We start from the raw sequence: 20551 nt of genomic DNA on the forward strand, positions 1-20551 counted from the left end.
CCTCTCTTTCTGTGTCTCTCATGAATAAATAAATAAAATCTTTAAAAAAATTTTTTTAAAAATTTAAAGAAAAAACTAGAGGCTTGAGGATATGAAAAGGTGTGGCAGGTTTGAGAAACTGAGGGTTGGTGTGGCTTAAGCCACTGGGTGCTTAAGGTACAGAAGAGGAGACTCCTCTCTCCTAGGGGTTTTCTTCAGAGATGAAGCTTGCTGGAAACTGTAAATTCTCCCTACAGCTGCTCCCAAGGCCTGCTCTGCCCCACAGGTGCTCCCACGGCTGAGTGAAGTCCCCAGGGCTGTCGCCACTCACCCACTCCCACCCCCCTAGACGGGTGGCATCCCAGAAGGAAAGAGGCAGGGGAGGAAGCAGATAAGAAAGACAGCTTCTGTTTAGACACAAATATCTTGGTAATCAGCACAGATGGGATGAGAAATACCAAAAAAAGTACATGACAGTTTAGAGAGAATTTGGCTAAATGTTACATATTTTTAACATACCTGTATAGACTTTTGGAACAAGCACCTGAATCCCTCAGAACCTGATTGGGCCTGGGGGTTATGCCTCAACCAAGTGGTGTTTTGATTTCAGAAATGTTTCCTTTCCCATCCACAAAAGTATCCTTTTGATTTTTTTTTTCTCCCACCAAAATAAGGTGCAGGATTTGTCTCTGACGCTGTGTCTCCTTATTTGGACGGCAAGCTGTGTAACATATTTCTACCCAGCGTGAAGCTTCTTGGCAGACTCTTGAGGCCACGTTTTGGTGGCTTCAGAGTTATCTTTGGATCTGTCAAAAGTGCTAATGGGCTTTCTGGCCTTCCTTAAGCTTCTCATTTCTATTTTCTTTTTACTTCCATCCTCTCCTAAAAGAAAAATTTATGTAATTCATCAGCAGTTAAGCATTTTTTACTGAAATGCTCAGCTGAGGGCCTTGTATTTTTGTTTGCGAGAATAGCTCTGCCATGTCACGGTCTTCAGAACGAACCCCACCCTGACACCATTAGCTCAGCACTCCTCAGTCCACCGGGCAGGAGACTTGCACTTGCACTTGTTGACTATTTCAGACTGTATTGCTTGTTCGTTCGGTTTTGTTTTTCAAGTCTGTCAGGGGGCAAGTTTGTGTGGTGGTTAGAGCAAGGGTTTCAGATTCAGGAGACCTGGTTTTGAAACAGGGCTCTGCCTTAGATTTCTAGCGGGGTGACATTTGGAGACAACTTGCCCTTCCTGGGCCTCAGTTTCTTCATCTATAAAGTGGAGATGATAATGCCTTTTTCAGGGTTGTTGGGAAGATTGGAGAGAACACAGGTAAAGAACCTATTGTCTAGCACATAAGGATTACTCAAAAAATGGGATAGCAGTTCTTCACAGCGATACTTTTTCTCTTTCAATAGGTGTACTTTGATCCTGCTTTGTTCCTATGCTGTGCTTTCTTTCCTGAATACAACTTTTACCTGCTATTCATACTGACATAAACAAAGAGCCCAGGTTTACAGACAAACTCACCCAAGACTGAACATCCACATAGTGGATAACCTTGATCCTATTCATTTTCTCTGTCACCTCTGTTTTCCTATCTGTATTGTAGAGATGATAATACCTGTTCAAGCAGTGGTTTCAAGATTAAGTGACATAATATCTGTAAAGCTTTTGTGTATTGCACATGTTTAAAAATATTTAAGTGGAACAATGTAATGTAAGGGAAAGTGTATGGGCTCTGGAGTTGGATCTGAGTCCAAATTCTGACTCCACCAGTTACTGAATCTCTCCCAGGCTTACTTTATCTGTATACGGGTTGGAGGGGGAAGGGTGGGGGGTAGGGGAATACCTCCTTGGAGTTCTGTGAGAACTGCATAAGATTACCTATACGAAGTACCTGATATGGTACCTGGTACTTGGCAGGTAGGTAGTCAGTATATGGAGCTATTAATTCACTCACTATTTATAAAGGTTGATGGTTAACCTGGTATTCCAGTCAAACAACAATAAATCATAAGTGCCTATTCTTATTCCCAACCCATAATATTGTTGAAAAGCACTTTATGCTATTTTGCAGTAAAATCCACCTGGTTTACTTGAATTTATGAATTATAGCTCTTTTCATCATTATAAACTGCAACCCCTGGCAAGTAGTGTTCCTTGCCTCCCTGAACCCCTTCTTTTTCAGAAGATTATATTGTACAGCATTGAAAACCTGTAACATTGAAGATATTAACATATTCATGTGTATTATTAAAGTCAGGTGGGTAGAGAAAGGGTTGCAGAAATGAAACACATTATATTTTTTCTGAAATCTGAAGAGTACCAATCTGTAGTAGTAATTAAAGAAATGAAGCCCCAGCTACAGACAAAAGCTAGTTAAAACACTGCTTTGTCATCACTTCCTGCTGCTTGTCTGCAGTCATTTTTTGCTCCTCTTGAGTGAAATACCTGGAGATTGTAAATCTTCGAAATTGCTCTAATTCCAGCCGAGTCCTTTTAGAGAACGTAAATGGTGGAGGAGGGGGTCAACGGCAGTGATGACAAGAGAAGAGCATGCCCAGCTTTCCGGGTGGGATCTGTTGGACAGAAATGGGCTCTGTGCCAAAGGCGTTTTGGTCCTTGGGTACTTTGTCTTGCCTAGATGTATGGTACAGCACATTGGGAAAGTTCTGGGATCCAGGGTCAGAAGGTCTGAGCTGCAGTCCTGTCTTTATTGCTTATGAGACTTTTTGATTTTGGCATCCCTCTCTGAGGCTTGGTTTCCTCATTTGTAAGATTGTAGACTTCCTGTCCTGCTCACCTTTTGTAACTCATAGGCAAAGCAATGCAGTGCTGCCTGTGACCTCATGTAAACTGTAATCACTGCACAGGAGTGCTGCATCTCTAAGGTTTCTCCCAACTTTGCATTTCAGGATATTACACAAGAGTGGGATTTGATCTCCCAGGTGGAAAGCAGAGTATGCTTTCTGATAATTTTCTGTTTCTCGTATTTTTTTTAGATACTGCTTATAATAAGAACAAACAAAATAAGCCACTAATCTCCTCTTCTTGTTTCTCCTAGAGAAATCTCACAGAATATTTTGTGGCCGTGGATGTAAACAACATGTTACATCTGTATGCCAGCATGCTGTACGAACGCCGGATTCTCATCGTCTGCAGTAAACTCAGCACTGTGAGTAGGCTTTTTAATCATTTTATTTGAATTGAAAGATGGATCAGAAAGATGAAAGACAATTTTAGAAAAAAAAATCAGCCACAGTCTCCTCGACATGTCACTTTCATTAATTATTCGTGTTTCTTTACAGTGCCACTTCACGTTTCTTTCATTCTTAGAGCTTCAAAATCAATCGTAAATAGTCTTCCATTTGGTTTTGTTATGAACACTTTACATATTTTCACATAAGTTTCCAACATTGTCATTTTTTACATGTCTGTATCCTATTCTGTTGTACTGATATGAAATCTTTACTAAACCTTTCTTCTCTTGATGGCCACTTAGGTTGTTCAGAGTTTAATTCTTTAGTAGATAACACTGCAGTGAACACCTTTTGGCCACTTTTGGTGGATGCAGTTTGTAGTCTAATGAGTAGGACCATCAGGTCAAAGGACTTGATGAACACTATGACTTACGGACTCCGATTGCTCCCCAAACACACTATGCTTGTTGATAGTGAATGCTGCCAGCTATATGTGAGTTTCCATTTTTACTGCAGCCTTGCCAGAATTGTGTGTGTGTTCATGCATATGTGTTTTAATTTTGCTAATAAAATAGGCATAAAATGGTATTGCAGGTTTATTTTATTTTTCTTTGGTTAGAAGTTACTGCATATTTTCCATGGGTTTATTTCCCATTTATATTTTGTTAATGTCTTTTCCCATTTATCTTATAGGACTCTTGGTTTTTTTTGTTTGTTTTTTAATAAATTGGAATGGGGTCTTTTATATTGTAATAACTTTTGCTACATATATAATATAAATATTTTTCATGTTCTTTTTATTTTAGTTTTTTTTTTTAACTTGCCAAGTATAGGAGTTTGCCTCTTTCCTTATATTCTATTACAGAAATTCTCAAACATAGACAGTAAACACCCATATAATCTGGTCTAGATTCTGCAATGAACACTTGACTATGCTTGCTTTGGCACATATTTATTCATCTGCTCATCCCATGTGCTATCCATCAATCCATTGTATTTTTTGATGCATTTTAAAGTAAATCACAGACATCATTATACATCCTCCTAAATATTTGAGTATATTATTAACTGAAGTTCAATATCCATATATAGCATTATGTTTCTTTTGAGGTTAAGCTTGCATACAGAAATTAACTAGGAATGGAATGCCTATCAGGTAACTCTGTTAAAGAGGATAGAAAGACCTTCTTATAGTGTGAGAATTTGCCTAATGAAGGGTCTGTGGATAAAATCAGTTGTGTGTTTACCCATGAATACAAGGTGCCTAATAATGAAAACTTTGTGAGGTTGTTAGTTTTCATCATAACTTCATTATTTTATTAATTCTTTGGTATTGTTTGCTTGTCAAGAACTCACAATTTTTTTTATTGTGCCAGACTCATAGCACATAGTAGGTGATAAAAGCATGGGTCTGCCCTGGAGGGGCAAACATCCCAGAGTAGGCTTCTTGCTTTGTTTTGCATTTTATTTTAAACTAGAAGTACTGTTCATAATCTCAGGGCTTAAACACAGTTTGAGAGTAAGAGGATTGCCATCCAGATTTATTGCTGCATCTTTATGAGGCCAGTTAGAATAAAAGTACAGTTGAGGGGCACCTGGCTGGCTCAGTCAGAGGAGCATGTGACTCCAGCTCTTGGGATTGTGAGTTTGAGCCCCACATTGGGTGTAGAGATTACTGAAATAAATGAAACTTAAAAAACTTAAAAAATGAAATAAAAGTACAGTTGAAAGAGCCTAGTCTATACTTACTATTACAATGGAGAATTAAACTTCAGTAGAACAAAAAAAAGGATATCGTATTAGTGTAATTTGAATTCCCTATGATATAATCATGATATTTTTTGAGCTCTTTAATATGTGCCAGGCACTATGCTAAGCACTTTGCATCTATTAACTCATTTAATCCTCACTCTATCAGTGTGTAGTAGGTTCTGTTGTTACCTCCTTCTTATAGATAAGGAAGAATATACCTTCTGTGTAATTTTTTTAAAAAATATGGTCGATTAAACACACTCAGTTATTTCTGCTCCTCCCAAAACTTAAGTGAATTAAAGAATAAATCAAAAGCACAAAGAGCAGATGCAGCAGAGATTTTTTTTTTTTTTTTTGCAGTGGAGATTTTTAAAAACAGTAAAAAAAAATAACTATTACCAGTGTTATGCCAATATTTAAAAACCAGGATGAAATGGACAGTAAAATATAATTTACTAAAATTGAATCAAAATGAGAACAGTCGAATAGGTCATTTAATTTATAGAAATTAAATCAGTACATAAAATATTTTCTCCCAAAACATTCAGCTTAGATGGCTTTACAGCTATGTTTTATCAAACACCTCAAGGAACAGATCATTTCAACCTTAGACAAACTTCTTGAGAGTCTAGAAAGAAAAGGGAATACACTTCACCTTTTCTTCTTCCCTTTTTTTTTTTTTTTAAAGATATTTTATTTACTCATTCATGAGAGACACACAGAGAGAGGCCAAGACACAGGCAGAGGGAGAAGCAGGCTCCCTGCAGGGAGACCAATGTGGGACTGGATCCCAGGACCCTGGGATCACGCCCTGAGCCGAAGGCAGATGCTCAACCATTGAGCCACCCAGGTGCCCCCACTTCACCTTTTCTTGTGATAATTGTGTAACCTTGACATTTGGCCACACTAGGAGACATTTATAAGAAAAAAATATATCAGCCAATCTTGCTCATAAACAACTGTAAAAGTTTTAAACAAAACAGTAGCAAATGTATAAAAAATATAATTCATAATAACTAATTTGAATTTATTCCAGAAATGAAAGATTGACAATACTAGAAAAATCTATTAATATAACTTACCATATTAACATATTAAAAGGGAAATTCATGGGGCACCTGGATGGCTTGGTTAGTTGAACATCTGATTCGACTTGGGTGGTTATTTCAGAGTCATGAGATTGAACCCTGCTTTCGGCTCCATGCTCAGCAAGAAGTGCTTGCTTCTTCTGCCTCTCCTTCTGCCCCTCCCCTGCTGTCTATCTCTCTCTCCCCCCTAAAATAAATAAATAAATATTTATACATAAATAAATAAAAGAGAAAAAGCATGACTATGTTCATGAACAGGAAGACTGAATATATTGAAGATGTCCTTTTACTCAAAAAATGTCTATATATAGATTGCATACAATTCCATTCAAAATCCCATTAGCATTTTACACAGTACTTGGCAAACTGATTCTAAAATTAATGCAGAAAAGTCCAAGGAAGAGCCAAGACATACTTGAAGGAAAAGAATAGGTCATGTAAGCTTGCTTTACCAGAATCAAAACTTTTTATAGAGCTGTAGTAATTAAGATGCTAGTAATGGCACAGGAATACACAAATGGTCTTGATGGAACAGGGTAGACATTGCAAAAATAGGCTGACTGTGGGGCTCTTTATATACAACAGATGTGGTATTGTAAAACCTGGGGGGATGAATGGATTTTTCAATAATTGAGTATCTACATGGGGAAAAGAAGGGAGACAATTTCTATCTTCCATCACTGAATTTCAAATGGATTAAGAACTTAAATGTGAAAGGCAAAATTTTAAGACTTTCAGAAGACAAAATAATCTCTGTGATCTCAGAGTAGGGAAGGATTTAATCAACTAATCTGAGATATACATTGAATACAGGAAAAGATTTAAATTGAAAATATTTGTTCATTTTAAAAGTACCATTCAAGAGAATGAAAAGGCATGTCACAATTTGGAGTTGAGATTATTTGCCATATGTAACACTGACAGGATTAATATCTGAACTATGTAAAGAACTACTATAGTTAAAAAGCAGAAGACAGATCTATCAATAGAAACATTGGCCAAAAGCACAAATAGGCATTTGACAGAAGAAACACAAATGGCTAATAAATATGTGGAAAGATGCTCAAATACTTTGGCAAACCCCATTTTTCTCAATTTTCTTTGATAAGGTGTAGGCTTGATGCTCCTCAGGACCATCAAGCATCTGAAAGAATAAAGCTGTCAAACACACTGGAGTGCCATTTTCTATAAAGATGACTGTGTCAATAGAGACAAACCGAGGAATATATAATATAGTTCAGAGTGAGGTAATATTCATTTCAGGCTTTCTCGGTCAATAATATGATATTCTTTATAAGAAAAATGTGACTTTTTGTTCTCTTTGCTCAGTTAATGTATATTGATTATTTTTCCTTTATAAATGATAAATAGGGAAGGCTTAACTAAATCTTGTTCTCTAATGTAAATACTTCACTGTGCTCTCTTCTAGCACAAAAGCCCCATTTTTCTTCCAGATTTTTACATCTGAGTTTAACTCGTGTTGCTTCTTAGTAGCTTTTATGGATAGCAGGTAGGTCTAAAATAAGACCTTTATGCAGATGATATAATTTATTTCCAGCAGCAGTCCTACAAGATCAATATTATCCCCATTTTACAGAATGGCTCATCTACTCTGAGAGATGCAGTAAGTTGACAAAGGTCATGTTCTAGATGGGAGAGACAAACATGCAAATGGGTCATTATGCTGCAGTGTGGCTTCAGGAAGGGGATAAACAACTAGGAGGATTACACATACAGATGAATCATAGCTTCTTCAAAGTCCTTGCCTTGGGGATCAGGTTATGTTTATTGGTGTCACCTAAAACTATCGTCAGAACCTTTGTGTGGGAACTGTCAGAGGAGCCAGAGGCACATTGTTAAGAATATCCATCCCAGTAAGAAAATTTGAGAATTCTCAGAGAGAGCCAGAAAGATAGTCTGAGCTAAGTCTGGAGGATAAGATGGCTGATGGAGCTGGGTAATACACTGGTATGGGTAAAAAATCAGTCCTGATTGTATAGTAAGTAGAGGAACTTGTTATGCAGCTTGTAAATAATTGTAAGATTTGCCAAAGAGGTGTGTTGCCTTGCATCCGTGGACTAAGTATGTGGAATGCCCTTGTTTAGATTCATAGCCCATATTTCATATGGAAGTCCCCAGTTCTCCCTAACACCCTGTGAAAATTCTGTTAATGTTTTCAAACTGCCTACTATGTGCCAGGCATTGTGCTAATCATATATGTATGTGTTCATTAGTGCTCACAGCAACCCTAAAAGCTAGTTGGTTTTATTCTCCTTTTGTGGATGAGAATATTTAGCACTGGAAAAGTTGAAGTGCCTTGTCTAAGATGACATTAAAACCCATTGCCTTTGGATGCACATTTAAAGCCTTTCAATTTGGATTTTGTAAGTACTTGCTGTATGCCTGGCACACCACTCAGCACCAGGGAAACAGAAGGCCAATATGTGAATTTCTAACTGACACACTCACTCTATTAGGCAAAGACCCATTTCCATGAGACTGCTCAGATTCAGCCCACTCTGTGGCTTGTTAGATAGGCCCCACCCCTGCCATTCCCTTGCCATGGGCTCATTCTTGGTGGGTCCTTAGGACATATCTTCCCCCAACTCATTGTGGCTTCAGGGCTCATGTACTGCAGTATTCTCCAACTCCTGGGCATCTTGGCCCTAATTGCTCCTTCTATGATTTAGGGGTAGCATAAGAATCTTTGTACACGGAGAATATCCAGTAAATGGTGACAAAGGTATGTTTATTTTCCAAAGGAATGTATATTTGTTTTATTCAGCGGATACTTTTTAAAACCTGTTTGGAGGAAGGAAGCACAGTTTAGTGGCAAGATCACTACCTAATTAATTAATTGAGTCTTCACATCTAATTGTTTATGTAGTACCCATAACTATGAAAAAAACTGTGACTTTTCTCATAGTACCCCATTTAGGGAAGAAAAAAAAAAAAACCCATCTAGTATCTTCTCCCTGTCAGTTTCTTCCTAAGTATCAGTCCCAGAGAATGTGGGTGATGTTCTGCATAGGTATGAAGGGATGGAGATGGGGGCCCTCCCAACCTTGCCCCAGTCATGTCCCACCCACTCCCATTAACAGCCTCCATTATCTTAGCACCACCTGATCTTGTCACCCAAGAAGGGCTAGTTTGTGTACTCTGTGATTTTCAGACTTGTCTTCATTTTCACTTCTTTCCTGATGAACCCCACCTGTTCATGACTACCAGCCTGTATAATGGGATGGGTACCTGAATGATGTGTGTCATGCTTTCCTAGCTCTTCTGGACTAGAAATCACTAATCCCATTTGCTCATCTGTGGCTCTTGAAGCAGAGATGAGAGCGGCAGTTTAAGAAGGTTGGAAGTACTGGACCAGAGCCAGGGCCTCTTTGCCTGCACACTCCACTCTGCATGTTCCAGCCATAGGAACAAACTGCATTATTTTGTTTCACACTGTGCTCAAGGGAAGCCAAGACCTTGTAACTGGAAACTTACCAAACAGAGAATTCTAAGACTAAATTTAGTGTTCTGTTTAAAAAATAAAATAAATCGAACATTTTGTTTGTTCATCTTTTATATGTTAGAAAAGAGAGATTAACCTAGTTCACACTAACAATCTAAGAAGAGAATTCAAAGAAGTGAGAAGAAAACTAATCCTCTTGGTGAAGAGGGAAATCCTTAACAAAATGTACTGAAGGGGCGTGAAATACAGACTCTGCAGCCAAACTTTCAAATAGCATAGCCTCTCTAATCTTCATCACATAAAATTTTATTGTAGCTCAGAGAATATTAAAAACTTAGAAAGAAACTAAAGGAACTTCCATTCTCAGGAAGTAGGAGAAAAGGCTGGTAGGTTGTGTTTATGTGGTTTTTCCCTGGTTTGGGAATGTAAATATAATTAACTACTTTTGAACTATGTTCTTCATTTAATTATGTGTGAGTTGGTTTTCTCTTATTCTGGTTGAACTGTAACTAGAATGAAGAACCCTAAGGTGTTACAGAGGCTCTGTAATATAGAGAGCATCAACAGTTTAATTTGTAAAACTTTAAAAATTGCTGTGATTTCAACCAGCCAAAGTATCCATGACTAGTTCTTGCTCTTCCTCTTCTGTTTCTGCTCCCATTGCTTCGGTAAGCATTAAGCACCTCCTTTGGACTAAACACAGGATTCAGATTACTAGTGATCCCCAAATGCTGATCTATGGGTTACTTGTGTTAGAATGACCCAGGGAACTTGATAAAAATCCAGGTTTTAGGGCACCATCTCCAGACACACTGGTTCAAAAGGTCTAGCATGAAACCACAAAAAGTCTATTTATTAAAGCTTCCTAAAATGATACACAGCCAGATTCGGAAACAGTGAATAGACCAGTTCTCTAAGACAAAAACAATACTTATTCTTTGATTACTGTTATTTTGCATCATTAGACTAATTTTCGTTTTGAGACTACATAATGGTGGCTGATTAAGTTTGTTTAGAAGACAAGAGTACAGGTTAGCCCTATAAAATTCTTTGTTTCCATGTTTCTCTTTAGGAGAGCTTTGATTTTGGCATTAGCTAGTCGAGGATAGGACAGAGCTAAGTATAATCTATCCAAGCTGTCAGTAATTAATGTTGGTTGCAGATGCAGTCTAGCATTGTAATTTGGAGGTGATAGTTCTTTTTTAGCCATTGCATTGAGAACATGGCCAAGGATCTTATTTATTATTTTAGTGGTGTGGTCAGTCTGTGAAATAGTATATTCTTTAAGTTATAAGACTGATTATAGCTTATTTTTTATGTGACTCTTATGAATCAAACCTCTACCAAAAACCACTAATGGATAATATTCAAGTCACTGCTATTTTAATATGCTTGAAAAGCCCTAAATGATTTAGCACCCATTTTGGCAGATGTCATGTGGATTTTATTAAAGAATTTTGAGCACCTACTAGATACTAAGTCAGCAAGAATAAGGATTCATTATTTCTTGTGATGTATGTAGGCTAAAAGTGTGGTCACTTTGGTGAGCCATAGTGTGATATGAGATTAGGCTCTTCTGTTAGGTTGGTACATATCTTATGAAAACTCATATTTTTTTTTTTTCTTTTTTGCTATCTGTAGTCTGCCAGCTAGGTGATTCAGCCAACCATGCTGGTGATCTTTTTCTTAAAAAAAGACAGCAGAGCTGGATGAGAGAGTACCAGACTTTAAGTCAGGATGCTTTTGTTCAATTCCTACCTGTGTACTTTTTTTTTTTTTAATTTTTATTTATTTATGATAGTCACAGAGAGAGAGAGAGGCAGAGACACAGGCAGAGGGAGAAGCAGGCTCCATGCACCAGGAGCCCGACGTGGGATTCGATCCCGGGTCTCCAGGATCGCGCCCTGGGCCAAAGGCAGGCGCCAAACCGCTGTGCCACCCAGGGATCCCCCTACCTATGTACTTAATCCACCCTAGCCATATGGCCTTGGGCCACTTACTTGATTTCTCTGAATCTCTCTGTCCTCTTGTATAAAAATGGGGATAACATTAATACCCACCTTAGGGTTGTTGAAAGAATTCAGTAGTTGTAGATGTTGAAAGCACATTGTCCAGTACTGGGCAGGCACATACTGCTTAGTCAGCAGAGGTTAGTTGACTCTAAAGGACAGCAAATCCTATTTTGATTTTCAGAAGCAAAGAGGCTATAGAGATCCTTAAAGCGTTGTGAAGATTTAATTAGTATAACTGGTGATAGTAGATGGTGAATGAATCCAAGCAACAAAGAATAGTCATGGCAACTCATAAAAGGTTTTCCACATCCACTCACTCCTCATTAGTCACTTAGTCATTGACTAAATTGTCAGTTCTTGTTCAAGTCTCCACAGTCATGAGTGCATAGAAGTTAAGTGGCCTACGAAGTTGCTATGTTTACTTGACCTGGTGTTACCACCTGACCAGGCCCCCAGGAAGGAGGACTAGCAACTTCCTGTCTTCATCCTTCCAGACTCCACTCTGATGCCTCAGTCTCTCTGTCTCTGTCTCTCTTTGGGAAGTAAGCCTGATTCTTGACCCAGGCAGAGTTAATGATTCCTTCTTTATATGCTAACACACCTGAACCTCTGTTATACCACCTCTTTAGTAATGCCTTTATGTTGAAGTTGATTGTTTGCATTTTGATCTCTCTCTTTAAATTGCTTGAGGGTATGGCTTGTACACATAGTGGATTCTCAGTGATCGTTGGATTAATACAGATCCTAGCACAGAGGCAGTTTCCTGTGAACTAAGAGCACAGACTCCAGAGCTAGATTGCCTAGATTCATCTCCTACCTCTGCCACTAGCTCTGTGTCCTTGCACCAGGTCCTTATATGTGTACACCTTGGTTTCCTCATCTGTAGAATGGGGACAATAATATTACCTATCTTACAGGGCTGTTACAAAGATTAAATGAGTAAACATATAGAAGCACTTAGAACAGTGCTTTCAGTAGTAAATGCAGGGTAAGTGAAGTGATCATGGTGCTAGATATATTATAGCTTCAGTCTTTCTGCGTTTTCTAGTCCTTTCTAAGATTGGATTTGCCTGAAAAGATACTACAGGGGCTGTTTGTCTCCAAATCTAATGACTCCTACTACCTGAGGGTTTCTGTTTCTTCATGTACAGAGACCTGATAGGTAAGTGCTCATGATTCCATGTTCAGTTATGCTCTTTTTTTTTTTTTAAGATTTTTTTTTTAAGAGAGCGTGTATGCAGGGGAGAGAGTCAGAAGAGAGAGTCTTAAGCAGACTCCGTGCTGAGCTCAGAGCCCAACATGGGGCTCAATCTCAAAACATCATGACCTGAGCCAAGGCCAAGAATCAGATGCTTAAACGACTGTACCACCCAGGCACCCCTATGCTATCTTTCTTTTATAAAAATGTGATTCTTGGGATCTCTGGGTGGCTCAGTGGTTTAACACCTGCCTTCGGCCCAGGGCATGATCCTGGAGACCAAGGATCAAGTCCCGCATCAAGCTCCCTGCATGGAGCCTGCTTCTCCCTCTGCCTGTGTCTCTGCCTCTCTCTCTCTCTCTCTCTCTCTCTCTCTCTCTGTGTGTGTGTGTCTCTCATGAATAAATGAATAAAATCTTTAAAAAAAATTAAAATGTGACTCTTTATTAAAGCAGCAGTGTAAATTAAGCATAAATTATGATCTTAGAAATATTTTCAAAGAACTGTTTAATATTCACTTACAAGAAACTTGAGGTGGCTGATAGACTTCGAGTGCCAACTTGGATCCATTGACAATGGTTGCATGTTTGGAGGAATCCTCAGACCTTGTCCTGACTCCACAGTTAGTAATGTCTGTCAGAGGCACAGAACAGAGGAGTGACAGTGCCTTGCTGTCCCTATATTAAAATGAATGATCAATCCCAATGTAACTCTGCCTTTTTCTCTTTCATCTTAAAGAAAAGGCTTCACTTTCCTCACTCTTGGTGTTGTGGGATTATTTACATTATAGTGTTGCCATAACGTCGTTTCTGCCTCTGCTTTGGAAGCTAGAGCTTTTCTCTGGCAGTTTTAGTTGCTTGCTTTTTTGTAGTATCAGCTCTTGACACGAAAGCTTGTTGCCCTGGCTGATAACTTACCCTAATTACTTTACCTAGTAGGTTACTTTTGAAAAATGGAAAGAGAGGGAAGCCTGGGTGGCGCAGTGGTTAAACGTCTGCCTTTGGCTCAGGGCGTGATCCCTGAGTCCCAGGATCCAGTCCCTCATCCGGCTGTCTGCATGGAGCCTGCTTCTCCTCCCTCTTCCTGTGTCTCTGCCTCTCTCTGTGTGTCTGTCATGAATAAATAAATAAAATCATTTTTAAAAAAACAGAAAAATGGAAAGAGGCGATTAGCAGTTAATCTCCTGAGAAAGCTTCCTGTTGACTAGATGATCTCGCTCTTAGAGGAAGGCACCCTGCTCAACTCCGTGGTGGTGTGGATTTTTTTTTCCCCTTCCCTTTCCCCAGAGGACGGTGGAGAAGCAAGAGATAGGATGCATTCCATCCAACTAAAAGAGAAACTACTGGAAGAAAGATTGCCTCCATCCCCTGCAAAAAAAGAAAGAAAGAAAGAAGCATTACATTTTGGCTTCTAAGAAAAACAGGACATTCTTTGCACTTTTCCTTCTTTCCATGCACATGTCTGGCATCTGTCTAGACCAGCTGAAGGTCTTTGAAGGTCTGAGGCTTTATAAATTGTCTTTCTATTAAAGCATCTCTGATAGTTTCTTAAAAGCCAACTCTTCCCTCACTGAATATAGTAAACACAATCTGATCATAGCCGAACCACTTAAAATGAAAGATTTTTCTCATACCCTTGGAAGGGTTGAGTAGATTAACTTTCATAGTCCTGCAAAAAAGAACTTTTTGTTGATCTCATAGTGGGTTTTCTGTTTGAGAATAAGTTAAAATAAAAAAACAAACAGAATCAGCAGCACTGCTTGAATCATGGCACTGTTCATTTCCTGGTGACTATAAAGGTGGTTTATAATTAAATAAAAGAGTCTAGTTCTCAAATTGAGAAAGCTAACAACTTCTACGAGACACATAATGTTTTCTGCAACTGTTCTACTTAGGATGATTTGTGGTTGAAATGAGTGGACTTATAAATGACCTATCTTTGAGGTTAATAATTTAGTATTCTTTCCGTACTCTTTGTTTTTATCAGTTTCCTGGTGTTTGGCTTCAGAGGGGAAATCAAAATTGTGCATCTAACTAAACCTGTAATGAAGCAGGTGTCAGTTTGATCTTTCGGCCTCCTGAGTTCTAGGATGTGAAGAATGACTGTGACCATCTGATTTTTTTTTTCTCTGTCTACCGTTAGAACTTGGAATCTCAATACATCTTAGAAATGTGCAGCTTCTAAATGTGATCTCTTAAGCAATTACAATTTGTTAAATGTCTACTAATCTTACCTACCATTCCTCATGATACTAAGCTGGAGGCATTCTTACATTCCCCGATATTTGCCCAGCACCTGCTCTGTGTCAAGCATAGTGAGATATAGGGAGGAGAAATCAAATGTAGTCCTTGAGGATCTCACATCTTCAGTTTAGTCTCCTAAGATCATTTTCCTCTGAAATATCCAGAGTGTTAGGGGCCAAGCCCAAGAGTAGGCTGTGCCCCCCCCAGTCAGCTGTTAGGGCTGCTGTGGCTGAAAGGTGATAGTTCCAAGGTAGCATAGGAATTCCAGGTGGGCCCCTATAACTGCAGGCAAGAAAAAATAAGAGTAGCTTTGAGACCCTGTTTTACTTAGTATAACTGAAGAAGGTGAGCTGGGGCAGAGGTGGCACATTCTTCATGTCAAAGGATTACAATTAAGGTAGATCAGAAATTGTCAAAGCTGGAAGAGGGCATGGAGATTATGGAGTCCAACTTCTTGTTTCCCCTATTGGTGAAATTGAGACCCAGGAGAGGAAACAGCTTGCTCACATCAAAAAGAGTTCATGGAAGCTCCATGCAAGTATATGAAAGGAAACATGACCGAAAGCCATACTTTGAGATAGGTGTGCCAGATTGGTTGTAAGCCTTTCTCTTTGACCAACAATCATTATGCCATTATCTCGAATTTCCATTGGATTAAGGACAATACAATACCCAATTAAGTGTAACTAACCCCCAGGAAATTATCAGATCTGTGTTTGTTTTAAGAATGATTATTTTCTATTCACTGGTATTTTACCCTGGATATTTTGTCCTCTGAGAGCAAGGCAAATGTATTTCTATGTAATTTGACCTTGCTGATAGGAACAGTGTCTCACCTAGTTCAGATTCCTCAGCACAGTATATAGGCACAGGGTATGCAGTCAAAAATTTTTTTAGTTAGTTTATGCATTTTGGAAACACAGTGGCCATTATAGTCCAACAGACCTGGATGTGAGTCCCAGTTCTGTCACTTACAAACTGTGTGGCTTTAGGCAAGTTATTTCACCTTTGAGACTGTTTCTGTATCTGTGAAATGTGGTGATGAGTGTGTATATATATATAAACATGCACACTTTTAAAACAATACTTTGCAGTATCCTAAACCCCTCAAATGATGTCTGGTGCATATACTGTGAGGATTCCTTTTGTTTGTTTGGGGGAGAGTCTTTGTTTCTTGTTAAACTGCAGAGCTACCATTAGGAATCAACCAAGGAATTGGAATCTAAGACTGTGGCTATCTGGGCATTATATCTGAGAAATACCTTAAACTAGGAAAAAATACACACACATACACACAATGTCTTTGTGATTTTTTTTTTTCCCAGTTCTATCATTGAGCACTCTCTCTATCCTATTCCTGCTGTCTTCTTTCTTTCTCTCCCTTTGCCTCAAAGGAAACTAATGGAGCCATACAGAAAGCTCCAAGATAGAACTGACCTTGTGCACCTTTAATTCAGGACAGAATTTGCTCCAAGTGCGTCTAGAAACCCACCAGTGGTTTACTTTACAATCTGTGTCCTGGCTAGACTGGCTGTTGGCTGTATAATTTGTCTAGTTTTGTCTGGAGTCTTAGACTATTCAGCTGCTTCAGGGCAAAATCTTTTGGGGTGTCATTAAATGGGATTGATAATTGGCTTCTGATGAATATTCATTGTGACTAATGACTTTGGGCAAATTTTACACATACTATCTTTCTATGCTCCCACTGAGTGAGATTTTGATAGGATCATTTTCTTCAACTTGTACTTCAATTATATATTCACAATACCCCTTTGTTGACTATAATCCAAATTGTATACTTTCATTACTTTAAAATTTTGTAATCTATAAGCAGTGAGCCTAGGCCTTTAGGAGCCTTATTTTTACAAATGGAGTTGGCCTTAGAGTTGTTTTTAAAATAAGTGGCTAATGATAATTTGTGGGATATAATATTATTTCTTATTAAGCACAGATAAATCATAACACTTGTTTTATGGTTGACTCACCACTATTCCTAAGTAATGATGTACATTGTTTTGCCACTTTGCATTTTGCAAAAAAGCCAAACAGTTCTCTATTTTGTTTGTTTGTTTTCTTAACCAAATGGGTAAATGCATTTTACTTCAATTACAGAGATTTGGCCTTTAGAAAACCCCCAATGAGAATCATGATCAAGCACCTTTAAAGTTCGATTTTTTATGAGGGATAGGTAATTTTAAAATCTTGGCATTTATTTTTTTTAAAAGATTTTATTTATTTATTCATGAGACACACACACACAGAGAGGGGAGGGAGGGGCAGACACAGGCAGAGGGAGAAGCAGGCGCCATGTAGGGAGCCTGACATGGGACTCGATCCCTGGTCTCCAGGATCAGGCCCTGGGCTGAAGGCAGCACTAAACCACTGAGCCACCAGGGCTGCCCAAATCTTGGCATTTAGCTTTTAGGGTTTTTTGGGGGGAAAGGAGACCTAAAAGAACATTATCTGGAGATATGATCTCTGCAACTTTATTTCTTGAAATAGGATTTTGACTCAAACCAATTTAAGCTAAAAAGAGGGGAAATAATGAAATCTCAACCAGGAACATTCTACTGAATGACTTTTCGAAAGAGAATTACAAATGAGCTCATCTAATGAGGACATCCTATATTTGTATGGCATCCTATAGATTTTAAAGTGCTTTTACTTATTTATTTGATGTGTTGTAGAGTTATAGAATAGGCATATTATTGAATGAATGAGTCCACGGACATGGTTTCCCAAAAGTGGTGTATTTGTGTCTAAGCTTGCCATTATTGTTTTGGAATTTGAGTCATATACCACATGCTGTGAGACTCATGAAAATGTTGGCCCAGTAGTTAAAAGCCAGGCCACTAACAGTCTTTATGTTGTGAATATATATTAAGTTGGAATTGTCTTCTGTTTATGGAAGAATCATTGCATTAACTCACACTTACTCTGCCACTAAGAACATAGAGAGGAAGAGAGACAGGGTCTTTCTGTACTTTCCATTGAGAGGACAAACATGCAGACCAGTATAACCCCATGAAGAATAGGAACTGGTGCCCAGAAGAGCCACGTGAGGAAAGTAGTCCTTTCACAGAGACCCAAAGCAGGAGTTTGCTAGGGGCACAGATCCAGGAAAGGAGCACATAGCTACTCCTAAGTTTGAAGTGATTTATTCAAAGGATAAACCTGGAGAAGCCAATAGAGACTGTGGCTGAAGATGCTACTCTACAGGTAGACTGGAAGCTGGGGGAGACACGCCTGCTCCAGACGTGCCCCCAAAGACTTTTGAGTAGGATGTTACGTGACTGGACCTGTACGTTAGTATGAGTACTTTGGCAGCTAGTTAAAGGATGGGCAGGAAGAGCTGGGGTCCAAAGCCAGGGTCACCCTCCAGCCTGACTTTAGGGTGCAGTTGGAGTCAAGTTTGTTCATTTTCCACTCATTTGACACCAAAGATTTTTTTATCTCTTCTAACTCTAAAGATATTACTCATGTAAAATATGACAGTCTCTATATGGAATCCTACTGAAATGGGTTGAGAAGGAATGGATTAAACCTACAAGGCTTGGCAGAGTCACTGGGAACAGCTCTTGAGAGCTTGCTGGATCGGCTCCTGTTCATGACATGTACCTGATTTAAAGAACAGGGTCTGGAGGGAAAAGGAGGGGGGTGGGGGGGAGAAAGTAGCGGCCCTGGATTTAATACACAGCTCTCACAACTGTGAAACATCAGCAGAATATCCAATTTAAAGCTGTTCATGTTACACTAACCTCTGGGATTCTTTTAACTGGGCCTTGGCACGTCACTCTTTGGCCACGTAAATGTCCTTCTGTCAGCAAAGGCCAGTTAACAGCTTCCAAAAGAAGCAAAGTCCTCCTGGGAACAGGCTTCCCAGAAACCAAAGAAACATTAAAGAAAAAAGGCAGAAAGAAACATGTGTTGTTGGCTTTTGTCACTTCAGAGCCTATCTCCAAAGGTGTTGGGTTTTTTTCCTTCTTTGACTATATTGAATTTTGTAGCAATTTTATTCCCATTATATCTTTGTCCTTAATTTTTAAATTATATCAAATCCTAATATGATATGTCTAGCTCTTAAGAGAAAGAAGGAATATGAAATAGGGGCATATCAAAAGAAGAAGAGGAAGGATTAGTCAGTAAACAGTGCTGGGGCAATTGATTAACTATGTGGAAAAAATAAATTCTCACCTCCATCCTTAAACCTAAATTAATTCCAGATGGATTAAAGAGTTAAATGCTGGGGAAGAATTTGAGGACTTTTGTAGTATAACAGCAGTAGAAACCATCATGAAGGAAAAGATTTGTCTGTGAAATTATTTAAACCTTCTCTTTACCCCAAAATTCAAAGGAAACTACAGAAGGGTAAGTTATTTTCAGAAACATTACAAGGATTACTATTCTTCGTATATCCATTGTTCGCTTGTAAATCACTTTTGAAAATCCGAACACTCATTACTGGATTAAGAAAGTGAATAGACCATTTACCCAAGAAATATAACCAAGAAACATGACAAGATGTTAAGCGTTAGTCATGATCGGAGGATTAAAAATAAAATCCAGATAGAGACACTTTCAAAGCTACTAACTTGACTATAGTTCTTAGCACAGGTGAGATATGGAGAAGACATTCTAGTGCATGGCTGAGGGAGTGTAAAGAGCTTCCATCCTTTATTATATTAATAGTTTTATTATATTTAAACTATAGTTATTAAGTGCTTTAAAATATTTATAACCTTTGTTTCTGAATCTTACATCTAGGAACCTTGTATAAAAATTATTGACATGATCTGATTATATAAGGTAATAGTGGGAAAGTGGTTAAATATAGCGTGGGAAATTCATTGAGTATCCTTAAAAGATATGTTTTCTAAGAATATTTAAGGATGTGGGAAAATGCCAACAAATAAACATTAACTGTAAAAGAAGGCAAATGAGTACTGCATTTACAGTAATTCTAATTTTATTAGAAAAGGACATAAAGGTGTTTTGTTTGTAATACCTCAGAATGTCAAGTTATTTCCAGGTGGCGAAGGCTTTTATTTTCTTTTATCTGTTTTTCCATTTTTAAAAACTTTTAAAAATTTCATTGTGCATTAGCTTCATCATCAAGATGGGGAGGAAGATTTTCTTTTGAAAAGCAAGCTCTTACTAAATTTGAATTCGAGTGATTGAGTTATAATTTTAAATATGTCAAGAAGTACGTATTTAATTGTTTTCAACTTCGATGACAGCGTCTTCTCATTTGGTGTTTTAGCTCTGGGTCTGTGATTTGCTTCTGTTGCAGTTGACTGCTTGCATCCACGGGTCTGCCGCGATGCTCTACCCCATGTTCTGGCAGCACGTGTACATCCCTGTCCTGCCTCCACACCTGTTGGACTACTGCTGGTAAGGCTGCTGCTCACCCTGTCCTCTATTCTTCCTCTTACAGGAACTGACAAGGATGTTAGGCCTATAACTTGTAATGCAATTGTGACTAAACTAAAAATACTAACTTCAAAATGATATGAATTTTAGACCACGTGATTGCATGGCCCTTTTGTTTCTAAACTGCTTTCGACTATGCTGTGGCATTCTTAAGAGTTCAAGGCAGTAGATCTTTTTGTATTTCTCGCTTT

At 38.5% G+C, this 20551-nt stretch overlaps 1 protein-coding gene across 18 annotated transcripts in view; it reads left to right on the forward strand.

The window, feature by feature from the left end:
• DENND1A (DENN domain containing 1A) overlaps positions 1-20551 on the forward strand; it is a 539854-nt gene that overhangs the window by 295904 nt on the left and 223399 nt on the right. For all 18 annotated transcript variants that reach the window (XM_049114466.1, XM_025475080.3, XM_025475091.3 and 15 more), the window contains 2 exons: positions 3039-3149; positions 20221-20321. In XM_049114466.1, the coding sequence (XP_048970423.1) occupies positions 3039-3149; positions 20221-20321 (212 nt within the window). The remainder of the gene's footprint in view (positions 1-3038; positions 3150-20220; positions 20322-20551) is intronic.

Source organism: Canis lupus, chromosome 9 (genome assembly GCF_003254725.2).
Source record: "Canis lupus dingo isolate Sandy chromosome 9, ASM325472v2, whole genome shotgun sequence".
NCBI lineage: Eukaryota > Metazoa > Chordata > Mammalia > Carnivora > Canidae > Canis > Canis lupus.